Source organism: Salvelinus sp. IW2-2015, linkage group LG10 (assembly GCF_002910315.2).
Source record: "Salvelinus sp. IW2-2015 linkage group LG10, ASM291031v2, whole genome shotgun sequence".
Classification (NCBI taxonomy): Eukaryota; Metazoa; Chordata; class Actinopteri; order Salmoniformes; family Salmonidae; genus Salvelinus; species Salvelinus sp. IW2-2015.
The window spans coordinates 17,369,238-17,384,066 of NC_036850.1; the positions used below are offsets into that span (position 1 = coordinate 17,369,238).

A 14,829-nucleotide genomic window follows, 5' to 3' on the forward strand; every position below is an offset into this window, starting at 1 on the left:
AGTGGAGGGAGTGCTTATTTGTCCATGAACACAGGTTGCCCCATGTACTGCTGTTGCAAACTGGGAACCACCTTCTTCAAACTGTAAGCACTACCACCAACTAAGCACAGCCTGCAGGAGTTACACCAACAGTCTGTTTGTTTTTAAAGTGTGTGCATGCGTGTTTGTTATGGTCTCTTATAGGCTTGTCTGTATGTCTCTTGCAGGCCAGGTGGAGAGCTGTGCCCGGGGGAGGATGAGGTGGATGGCTGAAACGCCTGATGACAGAGGTACGATACACATGCACTTTCAAAGGAGGGCCGGCCAGAGTTGGAATCACAACCTCAGATGACATCCATCCTAGCGTTCTCTTAGCTCTCAAACTCTTCTTCTCTGTATGTAGGTTTTCAAGCCATTCCATTCCCCTACGTTTTGGCTCCGTGTAAACTCCAATTCCGATGCTGTGTTTTAACGTTTAGAAACGTCAATAATCATTGTTTTGAGAAAGAATCTTTTAAAAAGTAACTTATTGTAGCAGGTTTGCACACATTGTGTGCTTCCAGTTTATGAACAACACTTCCTCCCCAGTTAGCTTACACACAGGTAGCTAATTAGCACAGGTGGCAGCCAAAGTCTTCCGTAAAAAGCGCCTGTACATGGAGATTGGCCTTTGGGAACACACAAACCTAACCCTATAAAAGGTGTGTAGTAATTTAAATTTCACATGCTGTTGTGCAAATGGAATAGACAAAAGGTGGAAATTATAGGCAATTAGCAAGACACCCCCAATAAAGGAGTGGTTCTGCAGGTGTTGACCACCAGACCACTTCTCAGTTCCTATGCTTCCTGGCTGATGTTTTGGTCACTTTTGAATGCGGCAGTGCTTTCACTCTAGTGGTTTGCCAATCTTGGTGTTCTCTGGCAAATGCCAAACGTCCTGCACGGTGTTGGGCTGTAAGCACAACCCCCACTTGTGGATGTCGGGCCTCATACCACCCTCATGGAGTCTGTTCTGACCGTTTGAGCAGACACATGCACATTTGTGGCCTGCTGGAGGTCATTTTGCAGGGCTCTGGCAGTGCTCCTCCTTCCACAAAGGCGGAGGTAGCGGTCCTGCTGCTGGGTTGTTGCCCTCCTACGGCCTCCTCCACGTCTCCTGATGTACTGGCCTGTCTCCTGGTAGCGCCTCCATGCTCTGGACACTACGCTGACAGACACAGCAAACCTTCTTGCCACAGCTCGCATTGATGTGCCATCCTGGATGAGCTGCACTACCTGAGCCACTGTGTGGGTTGTAGACTCCATCTCATGCTACCACTAGAGTGAAAGCACCGCTAGCATTCAAAAGTGACCAAAACATCAAGCCAGGGAGCATAGGAACTGAGAAGTGGTCTGTGGTCACCATCTGCAGAACCACTCCTTTATTGGGGTGTCTTGCTAATTGCCTATAATTTCCCCTTTTGTCTATTCATTTGCACAACAGCATGTGAAATTTATTGTCAATCAGTGTTGCTTCCTAACTGGACAGTTTGATTTCACAGAAGTGTGATTGACTTGGAGTTACATTGTGTTGTTTAAGTGTTCCCTCTATTTTTTTGAGCAGTGTATATACACTGCTCAAAAATATAAAGGGAACACTAAAATAACACATCCTAGATCTGAATGAATGAAATATTCTTATTAAATACTTTTTTCTTTACATAGTTGAATGTGCTGACACAAAATCACACAAAAATTATCAATGGAAATCAAATTTATCAACCCATGGAGGTCTGGATTTGGAGTCACACTCAAAATTAAAGTGGAAAACCACACTACAGGCTGAATCCAACTTTGATGTAATGTCCTTAAAACAAGTCAAAATGAGGCTCAGAAGTGTGTGTGGCCTCCACGTGCCTGTATGACCTCCCTACAACGCCTGGGCATGCTCCTGATGTGAGGTGGCGGATGGTCTCCTGAGGGATTCTCCTCCCAGACCTTGACTAAAGCATCCGCCAACTCCTGGACAGTCTGTGGTGCAACGTGGCTTTGGTGGATGGAGCGAGACATGATGTCCAGATGTGCTCAATTGGATTCAGGTTGGGGAACGGGCGGGCCAGTCCATAGCATCAATGCCTTCCTCTTGCAGGAACTGCTGACACCACTCCAACCACATGAGGTTCTAGCATTGTCTCTTGCATTAGGAGGAACCCAGGGCCAACCGCACCAGCATATGGTCTCACAAGGGGTCTGAGGATCTCATCTCGGTACTAATGGCAGTCAGGCTACTCTGGCGAGGCACTGGAGGGGCTGTGCGGCCCCCAAAGAAATGCCACCCCACACCATGACTGACCCACCGCCAAACCGGTCATGCTGGAGGATGTTTGCAGGCAGCAGAACGTTCTCCACGGCGCCTCCAGACTCTGTCACGTGCTCAGTTGAAACCTGCTTTCATCTGTGAAGAGCACAGGGCGCAGTGGCGAATTTGCCAATCTTGGTGTTTCTGGCAAATGCAAACGTCCTGCACGTGTTGGGCTGTAAGTACAACCCCCACCTGTGGGATGTGGGGCCCTCATACCACCCTCATGGAGTCTGTTTTCTGACCGTTTGAGCAGACACATGCAACATTTGGCCTGTGGCTGGAGGCATTTTGCAGGGCTCTGGCAGTCTCTCCTCTGATCCTCCTTTCACAAATGCGGAGGTAGCGGTCCTGCTGATGGGGTTGCCCTCCTACGCCTCTCTCCCACGTCTCCTGATGTACTGGCCTGTCCCCTGGTAGCGCCTCCATGCTCTGGACACTACGCTGACAGACACAGCAAACTTCTTGCCACAGCTCGCTTTTTTGTGCCATCCTGGATGAGCTGCACTACCTGAGGCCACTTGTGTGGGGTTGTAGACTCCGTCTCATCTACCACTACAGTGAAAGCACCGCCAGCATTCAAAAGTAACCAAAACATCAGCCAGGAAGCATAGGAACTGAGAAGTAGTCTGTGGTCACCACCTGCAGAACCACTCCTTTATTGGGGGTGTGTCTTGCTAATTGCCTATAATTTCAACCTTTTTCTATTCCATTTGCACAACAGCATGTGAAATTTATTGTCAATCAGTGTTGCTTCCTAAGTGGACATTGATTTCAACAGAAGTGTGATTGACTTGGAGTTACATTGTGTTGTTAAGTGTTCCCTTTATTTTTTTGAGCAGTGTATATTATATATAATATAATTATATATATATATATTACATATACAGTGGGAGAACAAGTTATTATTACACTACCGATTTGCAGGTTTTCCTACTTACAAAGCATGTAGAGGTCTGTAATTTTTATCATAGGTACACTTCAACTGTGAAGAGACGGAATCTAAAACAAAAATCCAGAAAATCACATTTTATGATTTTAAATAATTAATTTGCTATTTATTGCATGACATAAGTATTTGATCACCTAAACAACCAGTAAAGATTCGGCTCTCACAGACCTGTTAGTTTTCTTTAAGAAGGCCTCCTGTTCTCCATCCATATACCTGTATTAACTGCACCTGTTGAACTCGTACCTGTATAAAAGACACCTGTCCACACACAATCAAACAGATTCCAACCTCTCCACAATGGCCAAGACCAGCAGAGCTGTGTAAGGACATCAGGGATTAAATTGTAGACCTGACAAGGCTGGGATGGGCTACAGGACCAATAGGCAAGCAGCTTGGTGAGAAGGAAACAATTGTTGGCGCCAATTATTAGAAATGGAAGAAGTTCAAGATGACGGTCAATCACCCTCGTCTGGGCTCCATGCAAGATTTCACCTCGTGGGGCATCAAAGATCATGAGGAAGGTGAGGGATTCAAGCCCAGAACTAACACGGCCAGGACCTGGTCAATGACCTGAAGAAGCTGGGACCACAGTGCTCAAAGAAAACCATTAGTAACACACTACCCGTCATGGATTAAAAATCCTGCAGCGCACGCAAGGTCCCCCTGCTTAAGCCAGTGCATGTCCAGGCCTGTCTGAAGTTTGCCAATGACCATCTGGATGATCCAGAGAGGAGATGGGAGAAGGTCATGTGGTCTGATGAGACAAAAATAGAGCTTGCCCTCCGCATGCCCAGCTTGTCAAACTCCTCCCGCATCCTCTGGAACCGTGCTGCCACTGAACTGTCCTTCTCATACAGAGGCTCCTTGGTCCCAAATGTGTAGTTGGTGAGAGGGTATCTGAAACACAATGTCATGAATACCATTTCTAAATGTGCACATCCCATAGCATGCCTCTACTAACATGCACACACTACCCAGAACAGGCGGTTGGTGGCAACTTAATTGGGAAGGAAGGACTCGTGGTAATGGCTGGAGCGGAATCGGTGGAATGGAATGAAATACGTCAAAAACACAGTTTCCATGTGTTCGATGCCATACCAATCGCTCCGTTCCTTCCAGCCATTATTATGAGTCGTCCTGCCCTCAGCAGCCTTCACTGCTACCCAGTCACCCCCCCACAAACACACACTATATAGCTTTTGAATGAGGATGCATCTACAGGACGGTACACTATCGATTCATCATCATTTTTACGTCACAAACTTTGGCTGTCAAATAGGACATAGAGCCAGCTGCAAAGCTAGCCAGAATCCAAATAGACGTTCATTACATTCTCTCTCCAGTCGGAAGGTGGCTATGCAACGATCAGGACAGAGCAGAGCCGGCTCAAGATACTGCTCGGAAAACGTACCTCATTCCAGGGATGGGAGATGGCAGCGTACTACTAATTGTCTCATCATCCTAAATGACAAATCGAGATTTAAATACTGCTAGTTTTTTCATCAGCATGCTAGGCTAGCTAATGCTATAGCAGTCCACTAGATTCGACAACACTTCTAGTAGTTACCCACCCCAACGCTACGCCAGAGACGGTAGAGAAAGCAAGACACCCCACTCTCTAATTTTTTCTAATTGGGGCGCACCAGGGCGAGACATCTCACTGGCAAATGTTTTCTGGGCGGGGACAGGTGGAGTAAAAGGGAGGGGACAATAAGTAGACCAAAGCTAGCTCAAAGACAGAAAAATGAGCCAAAAGAACAAGCCAGATATTTCACCTGATGTAAATGTGAAGCATCTGGTTGGCATTTCCACTCACTACCAAATATGGTGATGAGAGGAAGCCCAGTGACTGGCAGTGGGAGAAGATGGAGCGAGATGGATTTTGGCAGACATTCTACAAATTTTCTTATCGATTAAACATTTGATCTTAATACATTTGATCTTGATCTTAATAATATTTTCTGTTTCCAAAACTATAATCTGTAACAGAGTGGACTGCATTTTGTAGATTTAACCCCTTTCCAAAGTTTCTAAAAATGGTGTTGTTTAGGAGTGCACGAGTGAATTGAGTTATTGCACACATGCACTTCAGAGTAGGCATTCCCTAACGGAAATATGCAAATACATGCTACAAAGCGCCAATAGGATCTCACTAGCGGGTGTTGAGTGGTAGTGTTCTGTCCTCAGACCAGTGGTCCGGAGTAGGATTAGATAGGGTTAAATAGTGGAATTTCTATTATTAGAGGGCTAATAGTAGGAGGGGCAATTTTTCACTACTGTATCAAGAATTTTATGTAGGTAGGCCGTGAATGGTCTCACACCAGTGCAATAGGTGGTGGTGTATGCACCTAAAAGTTGGATGCGATCTGACAATCTAATCCTAAAGAAGAAGAAAGATCTCGCTAGCTTGTTCTTGTTTCACACTTTACAAACATAATAGATTAATTCATATGAATACAAATCTGTTTTCACATCAATACATGGGTTCATTATTAGGCTACTTAACATAATTTACATATTTAATAGTGTCAATGGAAGTTGTTGTATGTCAACTTGTTTTTTGGAGTCCAGCCTTCTTTTTAATTGCGTTTTGATTTGTTAAAAAAATACAAATAAATATATATTAAAAAAACACTATTTCTTCTGCTCACGATGCTTAATTTACTACCACTGTAAATGACACAGATGAACTATCTTGGGTTAGTTATTTATTTAAGCAATAAGGCCTGGGGGGTTTGGTATATGGCTGTTCTTCCCACGACGCAACATGGAGTGCCTGGACACAACCCTTAGCTGTGGTATATTGGCCATATATCACAATACCATTTATCTCCGGAGGTGCCTTATTGCTATTATAAACTGGTTACAAAACGTAATTAGAGCAGTAAAAATAAATGTTATCATACCCGTGGTATACGGTCTGATATACCATGCCTGTCAGCCAATCAGCATTCAGGACTCGAGCTACCCAGTTTATAAAAATATATCTTATATTATAGAGGTATGAGCTCACGGGGGAAAACATGCTCACGCGAGAGATGAAACGCCCACTTAGACAAGATCGTTTGTTAAGGTTCCTATTTAGCCACCATCTTCGGCTAGGATTCAACTTTTCATGGAATCTAATGGGCTGCTATAGCATTAGCCTAGCATACTGACGAAAAAACTAGCAGTCATTAAAAAACCTTCTAGATTTGTTGGAATAACTGGGATTGAGGTACATTTTCCGAGCCAAATCTCTCGCCAACTCTGTGCTGTCCTGATCGTGTCATTGCCGTGTTCCAACTAATGTAACCAACGTCTAACTTTAGTCGGATTCTGGCTACTGCAAAGCTTGCAGTCCATGAACTTTTCCATACAATTGAATGAGACGGGTATTTTAGGAGTCTTTGCATAACCACGATATATACACACATAATCTGAAGTTAGAAACCAATCGTCGTCGTCCCCCCTTCATCCTGTTACTCACAAATTAATGGTTCTCTCCAAACTGAGCGGTTTTGCAGGCGCGCTCATGTATTTGTTCCCGCCGAACTGACTGACCCCGCGCGGCCAGCCGGCGGACGAGCGATTCGGAGCAGGCACACTCGACATTGCTCCAATACCACTAAACAAAATCTAGCTCCAAAATCCTCTGGTAGAAATGCAATGCAAAACATGTATTATAACAATAACAAAGAAAAATGGAAGGACGTAACCATGCGCAAATTGTCTTCCTCCCTTTCTCCTTTTCCTGTTCCGTGTTTGATGCAGTAGGTATACTTCGGCATTACCACCACCTATCGTGCTGGAGTGTAATAACCAGTAATAAAGTAGCTCCTATCGATGAAAATCTTACTAAATTCTGAGGTGGTCGAACTCTATCCAATTGCTTTGCCAACATAACCCAAAGGTTCTGTTAAATGTAAAAACTCTAACCCTGCATGGATAAGGTCATGATGGTTCATCAATAAAAGCACTTTCCTCCATCAAATCTAATTTTATTGATCAAATTCACATATTTAGCAGATGTTATTGCGGGTGTAGCGAAATGCTTATGTTCCTAGCTCCAACAGTGCAGTAGTATGTAACAGTTCACAACAATACACACTAATCTAAAAGTAAAATAATGAAATTAAGAAATATATGAATATTACATCGAGCAATGTCGGAGTGGCATTGACAAAAAAATAAAAAAAATATTTAACCTTTATTTAATTAGGCAAATACAGTAGAATATAATACAGTATATAATTATGAGATGAGTAAAGCAGTATGTAAACATTATTAAAGTGGCCAGTGATTCCAAGAAAAAAACCATCTATGTATATAGTGCAGCAGCCTCTAAGGTGCAGGGTTACGTAACCGGGTGAAAGTCGGCTAGTGATGGCTATTTAACAGTCTGATGGCCTTGAGATAGAAGCTGTTCTTCAGTCTCTCAGTCCTAGCTTTGATGCACCTGTATTGACTCGCCTTCTGGATGATGGTGGCGGGAACAGGCCGTGGCTCGGGTGGTTGATGTCCTTGATGATCTTTTTGGCCTTCCTGTGACATCGGGTGCTGTAGGTGTCCTGGAGGGCACGTAGTTTGCCCCCGGTGATGCGTTGGACAGACCACACCACTCTCTGAAGAGCCCTGCGGTTGCGGGCGGTGCAGTTGCCATACCAGGCGGTGATACAGCCTGACAGGATGCTCTCAATTGTGCATCTGTTAAAGTTTGTGAGGGTGTTATGGGCCTCTGTTGAGGTTTTCCTGTAACTCTCACGGGTCAGGAGGCTATACATGAGTGTGTCGTGTTGGTAGGCTGTTACCATCACATAACACAGAGCTGTACACACGTTGTATATTCAAAACAGGCCCAGCCCAGAGTCACACACAGGTACTCTTTGTTCACAGCATATCATCACTACCACCAGAAGTTAATATTAAGACAATCTGGGGAATGACTCAGAGCTTAGTGTGTCTCAGTCAGCCCAGCCAGACAGAGGTAGTGAGACATCCCTGTTGAGTTTCTAACCAGCATTCTCTGTGGATTTTAATAGTCTGGACAGTTCGGCCCCATGCAGCAGCCAGAGTCCTATCCTTACTGGCACATGACCCGCGTGATGCCCAGCGTGATCATGGGCTTCTGTTGCATGGTGGGAATTCCTGGGAATGTGGTGGTTCTGATTGTTGTGGGGCGGAAATTTGAAAGTGGGAACTTCAACATGCGTCTGATGCTGAACCTGGCACTGTGTGACCTGATGGTCTTGCTGTGCCTGCCTCTAGTGATCAACAACCTACTGAGGGCCTGGGATCTGGGCTCCGCTGCCTGCAAGCTGCTCTTCTTCCTGATCTATTGCAGCCTGAATGGTAGTGTGCTGACCATCACCCTGCTGAGCGTGCAGCGCTACGTCCAGGTGCTGTACCCCCACAGCTGGTCGCAGCTGGGCCGTATGGGGGAAGAGGCACTCCTCCTGTCCCTGTGGGGGCTGGCAGGGTTCATTGCCTCTCCCGCCTTGTCTGTCCTTGACGTCAAGACATATGACGGCCGCCAATCCTGCAGCTCGCACTACCAGAACCTCAGACAAGAAATGGCCATCCTACTTGTCCAAACGCTGCTGGGGTTTGTAGTTCCCTGCTGCATCCTGGTGACGTCCTACTTCTACCTCCACAAGAGGGTGAGCCAGGCGGCCCTGTTCCGGCAGCGGAGGCTGACCAAGCTGGTCACCTGCATCGTTGTGTCCTTCTTCTGCTTCTGGACTCCGCTGCACCTGTTCAACCTGCTGGCCCTGGTGAACTTGGCCGTGCAGAACGAGGTTGTGGAGAATGTGTGTGACTCAGCTTGGAATATCCTCATGGGTTTCACCATCATCAACAGCTGCCTCAACCCTTTCCTCTATGCCTTCGCCTCTTCAGGAATCCCCAGGGCAAGCCCCCACCCCACCAGCACATGACACTGGCTTCCATTGAGTAGATATAATAGTTTAAAGCACTATGTACAAGCATTATGTAACTGTGACTATTTTTGTCGTGCTTATATTTAGCAAAAATTATTCGAGAGGACATCTGATATGATTTGTATTTTATTATAGCAGCCAGTGAATGTTTGCATAAGGAAATAAGTGCATGTGTGTTATTCAAATGTCAAATTAAGGAAAGAACATCTGTGTAACTGACAATGAAATTATCTTGCTGTTAACAAATTAAAAGTTGATAAGTTCACATTTGCCTGCTTCACAAAAGAGTTGACACAATTCAATTACTATTCACAATTCAATGCCAAGTGTCACTTCTGGAGGAAACCTGGCACCATCCCTACGCTGAAGCATGGTGGTGGCAGCATCATGCTGTGGGAATGTATTTCAGCTACAGTGAAAAAGAGTTGACACAGCTGCCTCAACAATTCAATTCAATTCAATATTCAGAATGTTATATAAACATAACAATAGAGATTCATAAAAAAACAAAGCTGCCTCTGTACACTATGGATTCAACACAATGGGAAGATGGGGGCGATGACCTCAGGTTGTCAACTGGGGTGAGTCTGGGGTCGCAGCTGTGTATCCTTGACAACCTCCGTCTGCATGGAAGGGACCAGGTACCGTACAGCCCAGTGCAACATGCCATCAGGAATCCTGCAGGATACGTACGGACGGACGGACACACACAGTTACACATTGTACACATATACAGTGCTTTCAGAAAGTATTTAGACCCCTTGACTTTCTCCACATTTTGGTAGGTTACAGCCATCATTCTACACACAATATCCCATAATGACAAAGCAAAAACAGGATTTTAGAAATATACATTTACATAAGTATTTAGACCCATTACTCAGCACTTTGTTAAAGAACCTTTGGCAGCGATTACAGCCTCGAGTCTTCTTGGGTATGGCGCTACAAGCTTGGCACACCTCTATTTGGGGAGTTTCTCCCATTCTTCTCTGCATATCCTCTCAAGCTCTGTCAGGTTCGATGGGGAGTGTTACTGCACAGCTATTTTCAGGTCTCTCCAGAGATGTTCAATCTGGTTCAAGTCCAGGCTCTGGCTGGGCCACTCAAGGACACTCAGAGACTTGTCCCAAAGCCACTGCTGTCTTGGCTGTGTGCTTAGGGTCATTGCCCTGTTGGAAGGACAGGTTTTCATCAAGGATATCTCTGTCCTTTGCTCCGTTCATCTTTTCCTCGATCCTGACTAGTCTCCCAGTCACTGTAGCTGAAATACATTCCCACAGCATGATGCTGCCACCACCATGCTTCAGCGTAGGGATGGTGCCAGGTTTCCTCCAGAAGTGACACTTGGCATTCAGGCCAAAGAGGTCAATCTTGGTTTCACCAGACCAAAGAATCTTGTTTCTCATGGTCTTAGTCATTAGGTGCCTCTTGGAAAACTCCAAGCGGGCTGTCATGTGCCTTTTACTGAAAAGTGGCTTTCGTCTGGCCACTATCATAAAGGCCTGATTGGTGGAGTGCTGTAGAGATAGTTGTCCTTCTGGAAGGTTCTCCCATCTCCACAGAGGAACTCTAGAGCTCAGTCAGAGTGACCATCGGGTTCTTGGTCACCTCCCTGACCAAGGCCCTTATCCCCCGATTTCTCAGTTTGGCCAGGCCGCCAGCTCTAGGAAGAGTCTTGGTGGTTCCAAACTTCTTCCATTTAAGAATGATGGAGGCCACTGTGTTCTTGGCGACTTTCAATGCTGCAGAAATGTTTTGGTACCCTTCCCCAGATCTGTGCCTCTACACAATCCTGTCTCTGAGCTCTAAATCAAATCTTTTTTTTGTTGGTTACATGCTCCGAATACAACAGGTGTAGACTTTACCGTGAAATTATTACTTACAAGCCCAACAATGCAGTTCAAGAAATGGAGTTTAGAAAATATTTATGAAATAAAATAAAAAAGTAACAAGAAAATTACATAACAATAACAAGGCTATATACAGGGGGTACCGAGTCAATGTGGACAATCTACTGACAATTCCTTTGACTTCATGGCTTGGTTTTTCCTCTGACATGCATTGTCAACTGTGGGACCTTATATAGACAGGTGCATGCCTTTCCAAATGATGTCCAATCAATTGAATTTACCACATGTAGACTTAACGTCTAAAGAATGATCAATGGAAACAGGGTGCACCTGAGCTCAATTTCGAGTCTCAAAGCAAATGGTCTGAATACTTATGTATTTCGTTTTTTTAATACATTTGCAAAAAAATCTAAAAACCTGTTTTCGCTTTGTCATTATGGGGTATTGTGTGTAGATTGCTGAGGATATTATTATTATTTTTTAATCCCTTTTAGAATAAGGCTGTAAAGTAAGAAAATGTGGAAAAAGCCAAGGGGTCTGAATACTTCCCGAAGACACGGTACACACGGTTTACTCACTTTAAATGGCTTAGATCCTTCGAAATGCGGCCACACAGCTGATAAGAATATGAGAACAAAGTGCCATCACTGTGAACCTGAGAGAGCAAGACAGATAATTTACTTCACACCAATCTAACAAAATGGACAGGTTCAAAATTCCACTAAATGGTCAATATAAATCCTATTTCTTGGTTTAAAACTGGTCGCTCTTACATTGGAGGGCCTCTGGGGGGCTATTGCTGCAACTGCGTTCTGATTGCAGCTGCTTCCCTCCCCAATCCTGGGAATATCCTGAGTTTCAAACATCCAGGAGGGCGGGCTGCGGTTCTTCTGCATATCTTCCTCCTCCCAGGTGATATCATTATCCTCGGGGGTCTGCACGGAACTCTTCCTCTTAGCCTTCCTACACCACCTCTTCACAAGATCCTCCTCTTCCTCCACCTGATCCTGCTGCTCTGTGACTGGAAGTTGATGTGCTGTGGTTGAGCCACTGTGGTGGAGCTTCATGCCAGAGTGTTGGTTCTTTGTAGATAGACTCACAGTGGAGGAGGAGCCACAGGAGGTGAGTAGGCTATGGGAGGGGCCTGGTTTTTGATAAGGAGGAAGGGAGCGCTCGCCTGACCTTTGGGTGGCCCCAGGGGTCAGGGATGGCACCTGGGTGCTGGTTGCCAGGGGAAATGTTGCACGAGTGACTGGTTGTGGAGTGGAGTCAAGCAGAGACTGGCTCTTCTGGAGGTGGAGGGGCTCCGAGTTAATGGATTCTGTCAGGGAACCAATGAGAGACAGAAGTCAGAATATCTGTAGTACGGCGCAAAGATAAATGTGCATGGTGTGGTGTGTGTGTGTGTGTGTGTGTAAAGGTTGAATGATTAAAAAGTTAAAAGGAAAGGAGCACACCGTCAGATGCAGAGGAGGTCCTGAGCAGCTCAGCTGCTGGTGCAAAAATGTCCCATGGGCTCGCCACTGCTCCTCCGGTCATCCCTGACACCACCTCGCCATCCATACTTTCCTCTAGAGAGAGGGAGAGAAAAATAGAGATATTTGTACACACACTGGGCTCTATTGTGGTAGCAGCATACTTCAGCTAGCAGTAACTGATAGCAAATACTTAATCTACAGCATGGACCAGTTAACAAACATAACTCACGAGAAAGTGTGGTCTCATGGGCAGGATGTCTTCTCTCCAGAGGCACTGGCCTGTCAGTCTGCCTGCTGTCAGCAGCAACGATTGGTTGATCTGTCTCTGGTGGGTCTGTCGGTCTGTCTTCAGATGGAGGGACCAGTCCACTCTGCGTTTCACTGTTGTCTTCTAAATAAAACACAACGGTCAGTTCAGAAAGACTGAACAGGTATAGATGATTTCCAGGTGTGAGAGAGGGTGAGACACCCTTAAATGTTACCTGAGGGTGCGTGCAGTTTCTGACTCAGATTGTCTGGAATGTGTAGGTGAGACACAGGGACATTGAAAGTATCCTCCCTCTAGGAAAAAACAACAACCTTCTTGTAAAGTTGCAGATTTCCTAATGTTTTCTTACATTTAATAGGTTGGTCACACACACACCTTATATCTGAACCTTTCAATAGCCCATCTGGTGCCAGTGTGTGTGAGGGCGTTGGAGGTTGAGGCCTGTGTTGAGGGGGGGTTTGTGGGTGTCCTCAGGAGTTCCATCACATCCTCCAACAGAGACTGGCGCCAGTCAAGCTGCCACTCCCCCAGCAGCTCTGACAGACTGAACTCTAGGAGACAGGAAACACAGTCATATACACAGGTGTGGCAAACAATAAGGATACAAATCATCAATGTAGTGCAGAGTGTATAGAGATCCGTACCAGACTGGGTGTTCTGAGTATGAACAGAATCCTGTGCAAGCAGGGATCTGGGGATAAAAGAAAACACATTATCAACAAATACAATATATAACTTAATGTACACAAGTATTATATGCAACAACAAAAAATGCGCAAACACAGACACTTGTCTCTACCTTCTTGCCATTTGTGCTGTTGTCTGTGCCCAATAATGTTTGTATCCTGTTTTGTTCTGATACCATGTTGTGCTGCTTCCATGTTTTGTTGCTACCATGCTGTGTTGTCATGTGTTGCTGCCATGCTATGTTGTTGTCTTAGGTCTCTCTTTATGTAGTGTTTTGTTGTCTCTCGTCGTGATGTGTTTTGTCCTATATTTTTATTTAATTTATTTTTAATCCCAGCCCCCATCCCCGCAGGAGGCCTTTTGCCTTTAGGTAGGCCGTCATTGTAAATAAGAATTTGTTCTTAACTGACTTACCTATTTAAATTAAATAAATACACATACCCCATGCTCACCTCCATGTTGTACAGATCTTTTGTCTGACTGAGTTGAGCGATGTGCTGAAACAAAAGCCAGTTGGAGAGTCACTACATTTAATGTGTGTAGAACAGGAGGCAGTAAGGAGAGAACGGCTCATAATAATGGCTGAAACGGAGCAAATGGAATGGCATCAAAGACCTGGAAACCATGTGTTGGATGCATTTGTTACCATTTCACTCAATCCGCTCCAGTCAATAGAATGAGCCTGTTCTCCCCAATTAAGGTGCTACCAACCTCCTGTGGTGTGTATGTGTCTGGATTTAGAGGCCAGGATGTGCGTCTCTTACCAGCAAGGGGTGTTGTCTTTAGCAGCCCCAGCTGATGTAGTGGTCAGCTCACCAACTGATATGTAAAACTGGCTCTTTGTCTGAGGAGATGAGGACACATTTAGAGTAAAATAAAATATGAGTGGTAAAGAATAAAGAACATGAACTGTCTCTCTAAGACCAAAGGACTACTAGTACCAGTATCATAGGATCATTCACACGCACCTGTTCAGAGTCCATGTTGAACTGCAGAGTGTATGAATACACACACACTGTGCAATTAATGAGACTGGAGAAGCACTCACGGTCCTCCTGCCTGCCAGAGGATACAGATAGATGGAAAAGCATCACCATTTGCTGTATGGTTTTTAATGATCTTAATAGATTTTGTCTCATCTTGTTTCTCCTTATGTTGGCTGTTAGATTTGTACTGGGCTTAACAAGATATGGTTTATAGATGGGTTTTAGACATACATGTCATTTAATACGATCTCATAGGCCCCTTGGCTTGTCCTAAATGTTAACTCACTCCTGAAGAGTCTCCCAGGCGTCCTGGGTCAGTATGGCGGGGATGTGCACCACTCCATCAGAGAGGAACAGCAACGTTGTCAAACCC

At 45.1% G+C, this 14,829-nt stretch overlaps 2 protein-coding genes across 2 annotated transcripts; one reads left to right on the top strand and one right to left on the bottom strand.

Annotated features, from left to right (window-relative positions):
- The first annotated feature begins 8,308 nt into the window (after positions 1–8,308).
- Positions 8,309–9,184, top strand: LOC111969126 (leukotriene B4 receptor 1-like). The gene has a single exon (XM_023995069.1). It carries the CDS (start codon positions 8,309–8,311, stop codon positions 9,182–9,184), a length of 876 nt encoding a protein of 291 aa, XP_023850837.1.
- A 116-nt stretch (positions 9,185–9,300) lies between these two features.
- On the bottom strand, positions 9,301–14,829 carry acd (ACD shelterin complex subunit and telomerase recruitment factor). Its single transcript, XM_023995564.1, has 12 exons — positions 14,743–14,829; positions 14,439–14,529; positions 14,235–14,314; positions 13,923–13,967; positions 13,428–13,474; positions 13,159–13,334; positions 12,998–13,076; positions 12,745–12,906; positions 12,495–12,608; positions 11,811–12,358; positions 11,616–11,692; positions 9,301–9,865 (listed from the first exon to the last, which is right to left on the bottom strand). The coding sequence occupies exons 2-12, from the start codon at positions 14,451–14,453 to the stop codon at positions 9,760–9,762; spliced, it is 1,449 nt and encodes a 482-aa protein (XP_023851332.1). The 5' UTR covers positions 14,454–14,529; positions 14,743–14,829; the 3' UTR covers positions 9,301–9,759.

What these genes read in the sequence shown, in the direction of transcription:
- LOC111969126 (XM_023995069.1), top strand. Translation starts at nt 8,309, where the DNA reads ATGCAGCAGCCAGAGTCCTATCCTTACTGGCACATGACCCGCGTGATG.
- acd (XM_023995564.1), bottom strand. An exon ending in TTGAAAGGTTCAGATATAAG is followed by an intron (nt 13,077 to 13,158) that starts GTGTGTGTGTGA and finishes GTTTTTTCCTAG; the next exon opens with AGGGAGGATACTTTCAATGT. An exon ending in AAGGATCTAAGCCATTTAAA is followed by an intron (nt 9,866 to 11,615) that starts GTGAGTAAACCG and finishes CGTATCCTGCAG; the next exon opens with GATTCCTGATGGCATGTTGC.